This window comes from Thalassophryne amazonica, chromosome 1 (genome assembly GCF_902500255.1).
Source record: "Thalassophryne amazonica chromosome 1, fThaAma1.1, whole genome shotgun sequence".
NCBI classification, from domain to species: domain Eukaryota; kingdom Metazoa; phylum Chordata; class Actinopteri; order Batrachoidiformes; family Batrachoididae; genus Thalassophryne; species Thalassophryne amazonica.
In genome coordinates, this window is record NC_047103.1 from 74,734,767 (window position 1) to 74,752,681 (window position 17,915).

Here is a 17,915-nt window from a genome sequence, read left to right on the forward strand (position 1 = left end):
GTTAAAATGTAGCTGGATCTGGTTGTTGTTTGCCAGAATTTCGTGGCAACACACAAATGCATCTCTGATGAAACCTTTCCAACAGTTTGTTCTCCAGTTTTCACTGCAGAAACTAAAAAAACAAAACCAAATAAACAACAATAACAACGACATGCACATTCTCTTTAATGGGACCCAAAGACCTGTGCATTTTCCATTTCTCCCTTCTCTAACTGCACATAATGGGCTAAATAAGGTGTGTTACATTGTTCAGTCAGTTGTTGAACACACCTGAGCTGATCTGTTCTGGGTAGATCAGGGGCAAATAGGAAATGTGCAGTATTCCCCGGGTGCCAGACTGTGGCTGCCCACTGCTCCTAGTGGTTGGATTGTGTCTAACTGTAATTAGGATGGGTTAAATGCAGAGGACAAATTTCATTTTATGTATGTTTATATGTGCAATGACAATAAAGGCTCTATTCTATTCTATTCTATTCTCACACTCATCTTCAACCGCTTAGTCCAATTAAGGGTCGTGGGGGGCTGGAGCCTATCCCAACAGTCACAGAGCATGAGGCAGGGTACACTCTGGACAGGATGCCAGTGTGTCACAGGGCCACATATAGACAAACAAAAACATTCACACCCGCACGCACACCTACAGACCATTTAAAGTTACCAATTCACCGAACCTGCGTATCTTTAGATGTGGGAGGAAGCCAGAGCACCTGGAGAGAACCCATGCAAACATGGGGAGAACATGCAAACTCCACACAGAGAGGCCAGGTGGGAATCGTACCCATGACCTTCTTGCTGTGAGGCAACAGTACTAACCACTATGCCACTGTGCTGCCCTATTCTATTCTATCCTATTCTATTCTATTCTGGGTCTCAAGAACCATGTTTGGGAAACACAAATAACGTAGAAGGTTGCAATAATCAGCAAGTTGATTTTACCTGTGTACAAGATTTAACTAAAGCCAATAGGACTCTGGAACAATATCGAAAAGCGGTGTGAGGTCTTTCTTTTCAGTTTTGAAGATTTGAAAATGGATTCCATTAATTTAATGTGATAATTCTATGCATTGGGCTCAATCCTTGAAATGTCTGAGATGGTCCATTAAACTACAAGGACATACCGTTATCATTCACTGGAACCGTGATGAGTAAGAACTACAATAAAGATGTCTTGAATTCATATGTGGATCTGGTGTGGGGCTTGATGGATCTCTAGCCATACCAAGAATATTAGTATCCCTTATCATAACCCCTCCACAAAACTGACACTTACCATTCATAACCCTGTTTTCAGCCTCAGTTTCTTATGTTCTCTGACTGTGCCAGGACTATGGTGCCCTGAATTTCCATGAAAGCCATGAGGTATCGTTCATACATGTTCAGACCACTTGCAAAAAACAAACAATAAAAAACAAAAAACTGATCATGTACCTTTCAAAGAACTCCACCCAGAATGGAGACTGGCAAACGACAGGCCAACAATTAGAAAGCATAAATAAGAATATCATTAAAGAAAGAGAGCAATTTTCAACAGTAATTTCAACAAAAGTCACCTAAAGCTGCCACACATGAGCAAAGTTGAAATATTACTGACCCCAAGAGTGAGCATACTGGTGACATTGGTACCAGTAAGGACAAACTCTTAATGCATTGATTAGTTTAGTTTAGTTCATTTGTCTTGAATAATCAACAGACACATGAAAACTAAAGCACAAAAGACATCACTTAATCTTGATCACAAACAACAACAACAACAAAACAAACAGCAACAACAATAAAAACAAAAATAAAAATATGTTCTAGAAGGAGCAGGAAGAAGCAGAAATGTTTACCCTTTCTTCTCCGTGGCTGGACAGGATGCATCCAGCGTGCGTGCACAGTCAAACTGTGTGTCCACAGCTGGGCCATCCATAAAACATAGTTCTGTTGGACGGTGTGACTCCTTCGTGGCCAGCCAGGATGTGTCCAGTGCCTGACGTGTGTAACAATTTTCTATAACCCCATTTAATTTTTTTTCAGATTTAGAGCCAAATATTTCCATATACAGTGTTCCAGACAAATATGTGACACATATTCTGAAAGCTGAGATGGTTGTGAACATTTTGATATGCAACATTTGAGCATTATTTTAAAAAGTACCTTAAAATGGGAATTAGGGAAAGTATGAAAAATCTAGAAAATACCCCTGTACCTCAGAGGGTTAAAGGTCAGGTCAGGCCTGGGAGCATGGCCCAGAACCATGCTTCTCCACTTCTACCACACCACAAAATGATCTTGGGATTGAGATGGCAACCATTCAGGCAAACAACGGTTCCATCTCCACCTCTCAAAAGAAATCATTTGTCCATTGCAGCAGCAGGCATTCCATTGACCTTCTGCAGCAACTGGGGTCCTCAACACTGAGACACCTGCATGCTGGATCATGCCCACAGAAATGTGCTACATGAACAAAATATTGTAACTGATGCTTCCCCACCATGTATGTGATACTCTTCATCTCAGATGAGGAGTATTAAAAGCACATGATGGAATGCTTCAGGTCAGGTTTAAGAGCAGCCGCCTTGCTCCAAGGCACCTGATTTTCCTATCTGACAGGGAATCAAGCTGTAGATCCTCAGGTGACAAGCCCACCAGTTGAACCTCTAGGTCAGGGGTCTCAAACTGATTCCAGAAAGGGCCAAGAGAGTACAGGTTTTCTTTGGAACCACCCATCCCAGCAGGTGATTTATTGATTCCATTTGCTCAAAGTGGCATTAATCAGTGAAATCAGACAATCTGAGAATCTGCTGCAATTGGAGAACAAGCCCATAACCCTTTGGTTATTGGACTATCTGACCTACTGACTGAGCGACTCTTAAAATTTTAATTTGAGCTCTTCTTACAGTATGCTCCCCATTTCATGTGAAGGGATTATGTGGAGAAAATATGTCAGGAGATTAAAGATTTCATTTCAAACATGTTTACTGATGTACATAATATTTTACTACCCAACATATTTGGTTCTAGGATGGGGCTCTATGGAGCTATGGTAGCACCCCAAAGAATTTTTGTACTGTAACTCCAGCAGAAAATTAACATTTGCCATTCAGATTCCTACATTTGCAGCTTCAGTGTCTCACATTCTCTGACTGCTCTGGCTTTGTAGCACGCTGGTTTCCATAGCACCTATAAAATATTCTTTATAAAATACACTAGAATTAACTGAGCAAGTTCATGTCTCTTGCATAAAGTAACATGTCTCAATTTTTTTATTGTTGCATTTGCCTTGGTATGCTGGCATGATTAAAAATAGATCATTTCTATGTCGTTCTTTCTGTGTAGTTTTTTATATTATTCTGTGTGTACGTTTTCCAGAACTTTCCACATTTGCATTTGTGTCCTGTCACAAGTGTAAATGTTATGATTTTCAAACAAATGCTGTTGTTATTTATATCTGTTGTGTATTACCTTATTTGCATGAATATAAGATTTTTGTTCTTAGAAAAGAATGTGAAAAATATGGGGCCATCCTATAATCACAGACTAAACTTTGACATTTCACACATCTCCAAAAGTAGGTTGTGCCTCATGCCTCCTACACAAACAACAACAAGCAAATGGCATTGTCTTTGGTACAATTTACACTTGAGGTGTCAAATAATGCTTCTCTGTATTTTAACCAACCTGGTCTCACAGCAAGTCGTGATTCAGTCATTAATCTATTGGTTGGTGATATTATGACGAAAAGCGTATAAATGAAATAAATTGAATTGAATTGAACAGTATGTGTGAATGAACATAAATGTATATAGTAGGTACTGGATCTCTATTTTAAAACTTCAACATCATCTGTTGCCCCACAGCAACAATAATCATGCCCCCACCATAAAAAACCAACAAACAACAAAAACCAACCAACCAACCAACCAACCAACCAACCAACCAACCAACCAACCAACCAACCAACCAACCAACCAACCATACATCTGAAGCTACAGCTGAACCTGTAAAATCATTGATTAACTTTTGGTCAACTCACTGAGAAATTTTTGCGGCACCCCATCTGTATTAGAAAATAATCCTCTGTAAACCCAAGAGGAGGCACACAGTGAATATGGTTATGTAACATTTCATTTTCAGTGTTGTTGAAGTATGGACAGTGCACAGACAGGTGTCTTACGGTCAGCGGTGATCTCGTAGGGCGAGTTGAGCCTCCCGTCCCCGCATGGCGACGTGCTGATGTACATATGGAAATGGATGTTGTCTCTCAGCCTGTAGCTGCCCTCCTTGTTCTGCTCAAATATTGAATCCTCCCAGTCTTCTGGCCTTTTACTTTTGCATGAAAAAACAAAAGGGAAGAAGGAAGACTGATGTGAAGAAGAGCATGATTCATCACAGCAAAGAAGACAGATTTCCACTTTTGTTTTCTGATGATGATGTGGTACACAGATGGGGAGAGATGGACACCAACTCATTGTCCCACTGTCAGACATTACTCAGGCTGCTTAATGTGACAGCTTGGACATGAATGAGTTTAACCTGCTGCACACTTCCACATGCTTGGCCCAAAGAAACAAAAAGCTGAAGACCCTGGATCATTCAGTCTCAGTAAAACAAAGTTAAAAAAGAGACAGAGAGTGTGTGTGAGAGAGAAACAGAGAGAGAGAGAGAGAGAGAGAGAGAGAGAGAGAGAGAGAGAGAGAGAGAGAGAGAGAGAGAGAGAGAGAGAGAGAGAGAGAAATTCCATCTCACAATCTTAAGTTTGCCTGAAAACTTCCAGAAGAGGACACATGTCTGAATAGGAAATGTTAGGATTTAAGACCTTTTTGACATTGCTTTTGTTGGGCCACTGCAATATCTCCAAAACTACTTGAGCTAGGTCCTTCAAATATATTTTGCGATAAATGTTTGGGACTATGACTCGAATAATGTAGACTGTCAAAAAGTTAAACTCCAGTTTAATAAACAACAGTGGGTCCTTGAATTTCAGAATGTGTGACCTCTGGCAGCGGATTTGAAGACCTGCTGAAACCACAGTTTCAAAGGTAATGAGGTGAAGTGGGAGGGTTTTGTTTTTCTACAAGGGTCAAGACAGAAGTCAGACTACCAGAGCAAGAATTTTAGCTGAGGAAGCTTCTGCGATTTGAAGCGAAAACGTCCAGTTGAAGATTCAAGCTTCTCTACAAAGAGATCAAAGCCAAAAAACAAACAAACAAAACCACTTTCAGCCAAATGGGGGCATAGTTGGGGGGAAGGAGGGTTTCCAGTTTGGTGGGCTTAGGATCTCATCACTGCTTTTTGCAGATGATGTGGTCCTGTTGGCTTCATTGGCCTGTGACCTCCAACACTCACTGGATCGGTTCGCAGCCAAGTGTGAAGCGGCTGGGATGAGAATCAGCACCTCTAAATCTGAGGTCATGATTGCCTATTCCGGGTAGGGAATACGGCCTTGCCCCAAGTGAAGGAGTTCAAGTACTTCGTGGCCTTGTTCACAAGTGAGGGGATGATGGAGCGTGAGATTGGCTGAAGAATCGGGGCAGCAGGGGCGGTGTTGCATTTGCTCTACTGTACTGTTGTGGCAAAAAGGGAATTGAGCCAAAAGGCGAAGCTCTCTATCTACTGGTCTTCAACCGCTTATCCGGGATTGGGTCACAGGGGCAACAGCTCTAGCAGCGGACCCCAGACTTCCCTTTCCCGTGCCACATTGACCACCTCTGAATGTGGATCCTGAGGTGTTTCCAGGCCAGTGTGGAGATATAATCTCTCCACCTAGTCCTGGATCTTCCCCGGGGTCTCCTCCCAGTTGAACGTGCCTGGAACACCTCCCTAGGGAGGCGCCCAGGAGGCATCCTTACCAGATGCACGTACCACCTCAGCTGGCTCCTTTCAACGTGAAGGAGCAGCAGCTCTACTCCGAGCTCCTCATGGATGACCGAGCTTCTCACCCTATCTCTAATGGAGACACCAGCCACCCTCCTATGGAAACCCATTTCGGCCACTTGTACTCATGATGTAGTTGTTTTAGTCATGACCCAACCCTCATGACCATAGGTGAGAGTAGGAACAAAGATTGGCCACTTGAACTCCTTCACTTGGGGCAAGACCTCATTCCCTAGTAGGCAATCCATCAGTTTCCTGCTGAGAACTATGGCCTCAGATTTAGAGGTGCTGATCATCAACCCAGCTGCTTCACACTTGGCTGTGAACCGATCCAATGAGCGTTGGGATCACAGGCTGATGAGCCTATATTTGTCTTTTTTTTTTTTTTTTTTTTTTGCTGTTCTGAAAAATTATCAAATCAATGACAAAAAACCATGACCCAATTCAGACCACAGGTTTGTAATCCCTTGCACACCTACAAATCAGAGAAGAAATGTATAAAATAACATTGACTAGATAATACACCTTGTTCTGCCCCTGGTTGTTTGGGGTTACCACAACGGATCAAGTACCGATCCAGATTGGGATTTGATTCAAATTTTACAACAGATGCTCTTGTTATTTCTCTATTTCTACATTGAGAAACACACACAGCTCGTGCTCTCCCAGCCAGGTACTAACTAGACCTACTCTGCTTTATTTCTCAGATTTGACAGGATCATGTGCACATAAAGCGTAATGACTACAACCACAGAACATACAATGTCACTTAAAAATGGATTATTACTTTACAAACTGTGAGCAGGCATGAGAGTTTCAGCACCCATACATCCATATGGTACCATCAAATCATTCATCACGTGGTTAAGCACCATTGCACTCTTTGTACAACCTCTCCTGCATTGCACACATCTTTCCCTGAGTGGGTCCTGTATATGGCAGTTGTGGCATTTTGTTTGGTCATTTCATTATGAGTTATCTTCCCCATTAGCAATTTTACTCAGCCACAAAGTCTCCATAGCAGCCATGCACCATTGTGCTAAGACAAAAAGTCAGTGCTGTGTATGCAAATATGACATTCAGCCATCGAGGCTTCTCGCCGCTAATCTGATGAATCAGCCTTGCTATGAGTTCCTCAGGGAGCTCAAAATGTAATGTATGCATTGGAGGCAATTAGAAGTCAAAACTCATCAAGACACTTTCTTGTTACTGCATAATACATTTGTGAGCGTTTGTGTGCACCTGAGTTCACTGTACAGGTTGCAAATACAAAGTAGATGCACTGAAAAAAAAAACATACCACTAAAACCCTGAGCTGAACCAGTTAGACACAGAGCACTGTGCACATATGGTTCACTGATTATCGGAAAGTCTCTGGTGAACAAAGCACAGCCGTTTCCATGGTGCTTATTACAGAGGAGAATGCATTCTTTGGCATTTCCGACAGACATTACAAAAAAATAAGATATTTGTAATGCATACTGTGATGTACTGTAAGACTTATCGAAATGACAAGACACACCTTAGAATCCAGCTACAACACTGCAAAATGACTTGACAAGGTGACAGTAAACACTCACATGCTAAAAAAAAAGTTTTTATCTCCAAATGTTGCTGGATCCAAAAAATCTTCATCACCCACCTTGTTTAATTTAACATAACTGACATTTTTATATCTGTATACAAACAAACCAATATCAACTGTGAAATAGTAAAGTGGTAATTAAAAAAACAAACATTTATTTATACTTTTTTCAACAAGTAACAAACCACTAGCACATTTTTAAAAGTACAAGCATACTGAAAGTAGAATTAACATGTGCTGCAACACGAACATTCATAAACATCCAATCCCAACATACTAACCATAGGGCCTACGAAATAACAATAAATAAATTAATAAAACACACACACACACAACACACACACCACACACACACACACACACACACACCACACACACACACACACACACACACACACACACACACACACACACACACACACACACACACCCATGACAATAAGTCCAATCAGGCCCAAAGGTTTTCAACAATCCAAGATAATTGATCCAAGGTTGCCACAGTTTTAGAAACCCATCACCCTCCCCGCAAAGTATACAAGAGAGGAATCCAAGAAATAAATCTATCGCCAAAGCCAAATTTCTTCAGAACTGCGAAAAGGTATTCCCATTCCACTCTATCAAATGCTTTTTCGGCATCCATGAATTACCACTTAAGGGAGATTACCATGGTGTTTGTACAATATTTTGAAAAGGGTTTGTATATTAAAAAGGAATGCCTTCTTTTATAAAACAGTCTGTTCATTTGATATAATAGTAGGGAGGATTCTGTCTATATGGAATGCTAACAGTTTGGCCAAAATTTTCACATCCACATTAAGGAGAGTAATCTTTATTATAATGGCCAAGTAGCCTCTGTGTGTGTGAATGTGTGCGTGTCTATAGCTTCGATTATGGAGAAACTGGGAGGAGCTGACATTTGGTATGTTTAGGTATTTGGGTTGAGGATGAATGCTGTGAAAATGGAAAAGTTTATAGGACTATATTTTTGGGCAAAATTAGAAATACTGGCTAACAACAGTGAACAATGGACATTGTACTGCAATGCAACATGGACGATTGGCATTTAAAATGTTGTTATTGTGGTTCATGTTAATTTAACAGTGTTGTTAGTGTTTTTGATTCATTGTATTTTTGTTGTTCAGTTGGTTTAGGGTCAGTTTAGTTGAGTGTCATGTTGCCATGACCATGAGTGAGTTAAATGTCATTTTTGCTGTTACAATGAGGAAAACTGTACTTGCGTTTGATGTCTCCCGCAACCATCTCTGTTTGTGGATGTGTAGAATTAAAAGCACCTGCTTGTAGCAGAATGCAGAACAAAAAAAAAAAACCCTCTGCGTGTGTGTTTATAACTTCGAACACTGACAAGCTGGGGAGAGCTGATGTTGTGCTGTTTGGTATGCTTATGCATTTGGGTCAAGGAATGAACGCACCAAAATGGAACATTGATAGGACTAATATTGTTGGAGAAACTATGGTTATTAGCTAACAACAGTGAACATCTTTATATTAAAAACACGAGTGCGTGCATGATTTTATTCAGTAGTTCAAATGTTAGTACATAATAAAATTGTAATATGTTAAAAATACATGGATGACTGAAGAAGTGAAAAACATTTCCATTGTGGTCCATTTAAAAATCAAATGACAAAATAGAAGTAATAATAAAATAAAATAATAATATTATTGATAATACTAATAATGCTAATAATAATGGTGTGTATATGATAACAACAACCTAAACAATTCATAAATACATTAAGACAGTAAATAAACATTAAAAAAATTACATAGTTAACAGGAAATAAAAGGCATGAGTTTTTATTCTAATGTGTCATTGATGTGTCAATTCTAATGTCAGTTGCCTATTTTATAAACACTACCCATCCATACCCTGTGGATCCGCACAGGCAACACTGACTCAGTGATGTGGGGGAGAACCCTGTTCCAGTGATTCCTCAAAAACTAACAAAAGTAACAGGGCTAATTTCACATGAAACTTCTTATAATAATCATAGGAGAATCCATCAGGGCCAGGGGATTTGCCTGACTGTTACAATTTAATCAAGAATAAATTATTAAGGGGAACATCAACTTCTACTACTTTTAAAGTATAAACTGTAGAGATTTCTAGGTCATCAAGGAATTGCTACATATTTTTAGAGTTAGGAGGAAACCCTGATGTGTAAAGAGTGGCATAAAATAATTTAAAAATAGAATTAATTTCAGTTGGCTAGATATCAAAAGTGCCAGGTGTATTTTTTATTTTTACAGTTTGGTGGGTGGCAGTGTGATGCCTGAGTTAGTGGGCTAATAAGTGAGTAGCTTTATGACCATATTCAGAAACCCACTAGAGCAAGTGGTACTGTAATTTCTGGGTGTTATTGTGGACAAATCACCAAAAAAAAAGTCGGAGCAGAACAAGCTTATAGTTGCCCGCGGCTACATCGGAGACCGTCTAGCTGGCTTGCGGCTACGTCGAAGACCACCACCAGGTCCGCGGCATCGTTGGAGGCCACCACCAGGCCCGCAGCATCATCACAGGCCGCCTAAAGATCTGCGGCTACAGTGGTAGCTACTAAAAGGCCCGCGGCTGGTTCGGAGGCCACCACCAGGCCCGCGGCTACGTTGGTGGCCACCACCAGGCCCATGGCCACCACCAGGCCTGTGGATACATCGAAGGCTGTCACCAGCCCCGCGGCATCATCGCAGACTGCCACCAGGCCCACGGCATCGTCGGGGTCACCACCAGGCTCACGGCATCGTTGGAGGCCGCCACCAGGCCCATAGCAACAGCTAGCTCTTACTTGCCCCACAGCAGCTGGCTAGCGGACGGAGCTAGCCACCGACAAGCAGAGAAACATAGAGGAGGATTATGTATCTTTGAGTCAGGTAAATGAATTGCTGCATCAACAGAAGGACATGTTTACTGCTCTGTTACAGCAGCAGCAGCGTATTTTTTAAAGAATTGTTAAAGATATCTTGGACTCAACCAACACCAGAGTTGATGCTTTAACTAAAGAAATTCAGGATCTGAAAGCCAGCATCCAATATACTCAGAAGGATGTGGATGATCTTAAAATCAATCAAGCCAAACAGTCTGAACATCTCAAGATCACTGAAAATGAAATGGTCAAAATGTATGAGAGTCAACAGGTCATTCTTGACAAGCAGGATTACCTAGAAGGTTAATCGAGGCAAAATAATACTGTCATCGAAGGAATCCCTGAATCGCCTGGTGAATCCTGGATGGATTCAGAGGGAAAAGTAAGACACATTTTTAAGCAAAATGCATGATAAGCTTATCATCCGTTTGCATTCCAGCACTCCAAAGTAATCTCGGGACTTGAACGTTATGACATCATAAAAGCTTTTTGTCATTTTTATTTTCATATGACTGGAACAATCACATCACAACATGGATTACCAAAGAGGGGGCTCAGAATTGCACATATTAACAAAAACAGTCTGAGGAATAAAATCAGCAAGGTCACTAATCGATTGCGTGAATACAAACTAAACATACTTGCTATTTCTGAAACTCAACTGGACTCTTCTTTTGATGACACTGAGCTATGTATTGACGGCTACAATATTTGCAGAAAATGATAGAAATAGATTTGGTGGTGGAGTTGTTTTTTAATATTCAAGATCATTTACCAACGCAAATCAGAAATGATATGATGAAATTTAATATTGAAGTGCTATGGCTGCAAGTTTATTTACCTTGCCGTAAGCCGATTTTGCTGGGTTGCTGTTACGAACCACCAAATGCTAATTGTGAATATTTAGATACAATCTGTCAAATGTTGGACACCTATACTGCTGTGGGTCAGGACACTTATTTTATGGGTGATTTTAACATCGACTGGTTTTCTAAAAACTGTCATTTAAAAAAGAAGTTGTTTACTGTCACTACTACATGTGGACTTACTCAGATTATTAATGAACCTACATGAATACATGTTAAGAATGATGGTGACAGAATATCAACATGTATTGATCACATTTTTACTAATTCTCCTGAGTGGTGTAGTAAAGCATTTTCTGTTCCCATTGGCTGTAGTGATCATAACCTGATCATAATTGTATTAGCCACAATGATAGGTAGACCTGGACCCACAGTTATATTCAAGAAGTCATATAAAATGTTTAATAATGAGAAATTTGTTGATGATGTGAAAGCTATTCGCTGGTCTGAGGTGTTATCTATTTACAATCCTGAAATTCATGCTCCTTTGAAGAACTTTACTGTCAGGAATATTGTCACACCCTGGTTGGATAATGAAATTAAAGACTCTATTAAAATGAGAGATCAGATGAAAAAGATGGCAATTATAACAGGGAATAAATTTGACTGGGATTGTTGTCGTAAAAATGAGGAACTCTGTCACTAAATTGAATAGAAAGAAAAAAATTTTTTTTGAGGATCGAGTTCAGAAAGCTGGAACTGACAGTAGAAAGACATGGAATGTCTTGAATCAGCTGACTGGTAGGAAAAACAGAATCAATCTGTCATTTCTTGAGGTAGATAATACAGTCATAACAAAGCCTGTAGATATTGCTAATTATCCATCCATCCATCCATCCATCCATCCATTTTCTTCTGCTTTATCCGGAGTCGGGTCGTGGGGGCAGCAGCTCAAGCAAAGCCGCTCAGACCTCCCGATCCACACACACCTCCACCAGCTCCTCCGGGGGAACTCCTCCTGATGGGACGTGCCCGGAACCCCCCTCCAGTGAGTTGTCCAGGGGGCATCTGGAAAAGATGCCCGAGCCACCTCAGCTGGCTCCTTTCGATGTGGAGGAGCAGCGGCTCGACTCTGAGCTCCTCCTGAGTGACCGAGCTCCTCACCCGATGCCTCAGGGAGCGCCCAGCCACCCTGCAGAGGAAACTCATCTCGGCTGCTTATACTCGCGAACTCGTTCTTTCGGTTATGAGCCAAATCTCATGACCATAGATGAGGGTCGGAGCGTAGATTGATCGGTAAATCGAGAGCTTTGCCCCCCTACTCAGCTCTCTCTTCACCACGAGGGTCCGATACAGTGACCGCATCACTGCAGATGCTGCACCGATCCGTCTGTCAATCTCACACTCCATTCCTCCCTCGCTGGTGAACAAGACCCCGAGATACTTAAACTCCTCCACTTGAGGCAAGGACACTCCACCGACCTGAAGAGGGCAAGGCACCTTTTTCCGGTCGAGAACCATGGCCTCGGATTTGGAGGTGCTGATTTTCATCCCGGAAGCCTCACACTCGGCTGCAAACCACCCCAATGCACACTGAAGGTCCTGATTTGACGAAGCCAACAGAACCACATCATCCGCAAACAGTAGAGATGAGATTCTGTGGGTCCCAAACCAGACCCCCTCTACACCCTGGCTGCGCCTAGAAATTCTGTCCATAAAGAATAATAAACAGAACCGGTGACAAAGGGCAGCCCTGGCGGAGGCCAACGTGCACTGGAAACAGGTTTGACTTACTACCGGCAATGTGAACCAAGCTCCTGCTGCGGTCGTACAGGGACGGGATAGCCCTTAGCAAGGGACCCCAGACCCTGTACTCCCAAAGCACCCCCCTACAGGGTGCCCTGAGGGACATGTTTGAACGCCTTCTCCAGATCCACAAAGCACATGTGGACTGGTTGGGCGAACTCCCATGAGCCCTCGAGCACCCGATGGAGTGTGTAGAGCTGGTCCAGTGTGCCATGACCAGGATGAAAACCACACTGCTCCTCCTGAATCTGAGGTTCGACTATCGATTGAATTCTCCTCTCTAGTACTCTGGAATAGACGTTACCAGGGAGGCTGAGGAGTGTGATCCCCCTGTAGTTGGAACACATCCTCTGGTCCCCCTTCTTAAACAGAGGAACCAACGCCCCGGTCTGCCAATCCAGAGGCACTGTCCCCGACCGCCACGCAATGTTGCAGAGGCGTGTCAACCAAGACAGTCCCACAACATCCAGAGACATAAGGTACTCAGGACGGATTTCATCCACCACAGGAGCCTTGCCACCGAGGAGCTTTCTAACCACCTTGGTGACTTCGGCCTGGGTGATGGATGAGTCCACCTCTGAGTCCCCAGTCTCTGCTTCCTCTTCGGAAGATCGATGGGATTGAGGAGATCCTCAAAGTATTCCTTCCACCACCTGACAACATCCCCAGTCAGGATCAACAGCTCCCCACCAGCTGCCTCCGGGGTCCCACTTACCAACAAAGACAAGTAGGACTCCTTCTTCAGCTTGACGGCATCCCTTACTTTCGGCGTCCACCACCGGTATTGGGGATTGTCGCCGCAACAGACACCAGAGACCTTGTGACCACAGCTACGAGCGGCCGCATCGACAATGGAGGTGGAGAACATGGTCCACTCGGACTCCATGTCTTGGCAGACCCTACCAGGGGCAAAAAGCCCCTGACAACATAGCTCCTAGGATCATCCGGATGCGCAAACTCCCCCACCATGATAACGTGGCAGTTCGAGGGGGAGTTTTGCTAATTTTTTTTAATTAGCAGTAAAAAAAAATATTGCTAATTATATTAATGATTATTTTATAAGCAAATCAGATAAACTAAGAGAAAATATGCCTAATCTAAGTAATGTTGAATCCTATCTATTGATAAGAAATAAAATTATGGATTGTAAAAACATCAGGTTTAAATTTGAAAAAGTAAGTACAAATAAGATAAAGGAATTAGGTACTGAAATCATGTAAAGACAAGCCCTCAGGTGTTGATGGTCTTGACAGTAGGCTTCTCAAACTCGCGGCTGATTGCATTGCTCCTGTTTTAGTTTTAGTTGTAATACATGTCCACAAGCGTGGAAACAGGCTAAAATTAACCCACTACTGAAAAATAAGAAACTTCCGTTCTCAGCTTTAAATAGTTGACCCATAAGTATTTTACCTGTGTTAGGAAAAATTATGGAGTCTATTGTATACACTGAGGCAAATAAGTATTTGATCCACTGTTGATTTACAAGTTTTCCCACCTACAAAGAATGGAGAGGTCTGTAATTTTTATCGTAGGTACACTTCAGCTGCGAGAGACAGAATCTAAAAACAAAAGTCAGAAAATCATATTGTATGATTTTTAAATAATTAATTTGCATTTTATTGCATGAAATAAGTATTTGATCACCTACCATCCAGCAAGAATTCTGTCTCTTACACACATGTTAGTTTCTTTAAGAAACTGTCCTATTCTGCACTCTAGACCTGTATTAATTGCACCTGTTTGAACTTGGTACCTGTATAAAAGACACCTGTCCACACACTCAGTCAATCACACTCCAACCTGTCCACCATGGCCAAGACCAAAGAGCTGTCTAAGGACACCAGGGACAAAATTGTAGACCTGCACAAGGCTGGGATGGGCTGCAGGACAACAGGCAAGCAGCTTGGTGAGAAGACAAGTGTTGTGTTGGAGTAATTTTTGAAAATGGAAGAAACACAAGATCAATCTTCCTCGGTCTCATGCTACATGTAAGATCTCACCTCATGGGGTAAGGATGATTCTGAGAAAGCCCAGAACTACATGGGAGGACCTGGTCACTGACCTGAAGAGAGCTGGGACCATTTATACATCAGCACGCTCTCGCAATAATCTTGAAACTGTTTTAAATATGGAATTGCACAATGTAGTTGACTGGTAACATCTAACAAGTTAGTGTTAACCCCTTAATGCCTATTGTCGCATATATGCTACAATATTTGACTCAAATATGCAACATACCAAATTCACCAGTATGCCTGTTGTCGCAAATTTGCAACATACCAGTATTATTAGTATAACATTATAACATACATTATTACCAAAATGCCAAAATTACTATTTATTTTTTGTGCAAAAGTGAAATTAATAATCTCAACATTATTTACCATCTACTTAAAGGCAAAAACACACACAAAACATTTTTTTTATATACAGCTATATAAATTCAGGTGTTAAAGGGTTAAATACAGAAAAGACTAAGGCTGAATCTCAGTTCTCCCCCTTGGCCCTTCCCCTCACCCCTTCCCCTCCGTTTTGCGCGGGCACGAGAGACGGAGGGGTGTCTCAATTCTCTTTTAGTAGCGAGGCGGAGGGGAAGGTGGAGGGCTACAAACCCCTCCATTCGGAGTGAATCTGGATGCACACTCCATTTGGAGGGGTAGGAGGATCTTACCGCTGTCTCTGAAAAAACAAACATGGCGCCGAAAGAGCCGCACAAATGAAGTGGCTTTCATTACAAATTACGCTGTTTAGAAAGTTATAACTTGCCAAAAAACTTTACAGGCAGTTGTCTATGACAGCAACGTGTATGCTGCTTGGATGCATGTTACGTATATTGTCGTTCTGAGGAATATCACAACTTCGCTCGTGTGCTGAGGCGTTATAATGCATATACACATGAACGTTACGATAAGACATTTTTTTTTATCTCACAATGGAGAAAATCATGATAAAGGCTAAGTACATTAATTTCTATGTTCATAAATCTTTGGATAATATTAATCCCTGCTGTTGGATTTCAAGGTCTGTAACGTGTGTGTATTTTGTAAATAAACGGAGCCCTGAGCACACTTGTCTCCTAATAAGCTTTCAGGCAGAAAATGAGGAGAAGTTTCATCAATGGGAATAAGTTGTAAAATATATACACACACGTATATGTGTAACACATAACCTGATGTTCTAACAGACTGCTATTATTTGTTAAGGAAATTTTTAAAGGAATTAGGGCTGGATGCAAAAACTGGGAGAATTTGAAAAAGAGAGATGCAGCCCATAACATACATACAGGTGCTGATCATATAATTAGAATATTATGAAAAAGTTGATTTATTTCAGTAATTCCATTCAAAAAGTGAAACTTGTATATATTCATTGCACACAGACTGATATATTTCAAGTGTTTATTTATTTTAATTACTAATTATTTAATTACTAATCAATCAATTAATGATTAATCAAAAATATTATTTTTTACTAATATTGATTAATTATTATTAGTATTATTAACATTAATTAATTACTAATTAATTAATACTATTAATTATTATTATTATAAATCACAGATTAATAACATTAATTAACATGACATGATTGCGATGCGTTGAAGAAATTTGCGACTTCTTCTATTTCTTTGCATTTACACAGAAAGGCGAGAAAATAAAAAGAGCAAACAGGCTACTGCAACAACAGCATTTCGGTTGCCATGTTAACAAACAGTGAAGACAGCAGTTTGACACGGGCAGTTTTTTTTTCTCCTAAGGCAGAGGGAAATCTCAATTCATAGGGCTAGAGGCATACCCCATCACCTTACCCCTTGTTTTAAAGGGGTAGGTGTAGGGGTAGGAGTAGGGGTAGGGCCAAGGGGAAGGGGTACAAAAGAGAATTGAGATTGGGGGGCAACTGTATTGGCTCCAGTTGTGTTGTTATGAAAAACCCCATATTAAACATTAAAATTAATAATATGATAATAAATCAAGTGTATGAGACCAAGCTGCTGGGTGTAGTGGTACATTCAAAATTATCATGGAAAAAACATATAAATAATATTTTTGCAAAAATGGGCAGGGGTATATCAATTACGAGAAGATATGCAAGGTTTCTAAGTTGTACTACAAGGAATTATGCTGTTAACGCATGACTATTAGTATATCTGGACTATTGCCCGGTAGTTTGGTCAAATGCTGCTGGAGAAATGATAAATAAATTACAGATTATCCAAAATAGGGCTGCTCATGCAGCACTTAAGTGCAGTTATAGGACAAATATCATCACAATGCATAAAAATGTAACCTGGCTATTAGTCAAAGACAGACTTTTATATTCATTGATTATTTTTGCCAGAAAGATTATTGTCACTAAGTTACCTTATATTTTGTTTAGTAATTTTTCTTTTAGTTCAGAAAATCATAGTTACAGAACCAAACATGTTGTGGTGGGAAACTTTACGCTGCCTGTAGCCAGAAACAATGCCATCAAGAACACAGTCATATGTGGGGGTATGCAGGAATGGAATTTCTTACCGGATCACATTAAACTTACTGCAAATTAATGTTTCTTTAAAAAAATTCTTAAATGGCATTTATTGGTATAATAAGCAATCTGAGTCAAACCTTTAAACATATATAGATGATGATTAATTTGATTTGATTTTTATTTTCTCAATTTTTATTTTCATATATATATATATATATAAAAATGTATTTTTGATTTATTTTGTTTGTAAACCTGTGTGGACCCCAGGAAGAGTAGCTGCAGGTAATGGGGATCCAAATAAGCAACAAACAATTATAGCAAGCCCGGCGCAACAAAAAAAATATTAAGGGGGCAATGAGTTTATCACAGGGGGCGGGGTCTCGCCCCACCCAAAAAAGTGCGCACTGGAAGGGACGTGCCTCTGAGCGTGCGTAATGAATTGGGTGCGCTCCTGGAAAGCTCATGTATTTAGGCTACACCGTTGTAAGAGACTGACTCAGTAACAGTAAA

General features: G+C 40.9%; 1 protein-coding gene across 3 annotated transcripts in view; it reads right to left on the reverse strand.

The window, feature by feature from the left end:
• Window positions 1-17,915, reverse strand: part of adarb2 (adenosine deaminase RNA specific B2 (inactive)) — an 870,518-nt gene that overhangs the window by 68,823 nt on the left and 783,780 nt on the right. For all 3 annotated transcript variants that reach the window (XM_034171864.1, XM_034171857.1, XM_034171872.1), the window contains one exon: window positions 4,157-4,308. In XM_034171864.1, coding sequence (XP_034027755.1) covers window positions 4,157-4,308 — 152 coding nt within the window. The remainder of the gene's footprint in view (window positions 1-4,156; window positions 4,309-17,915) is intronic.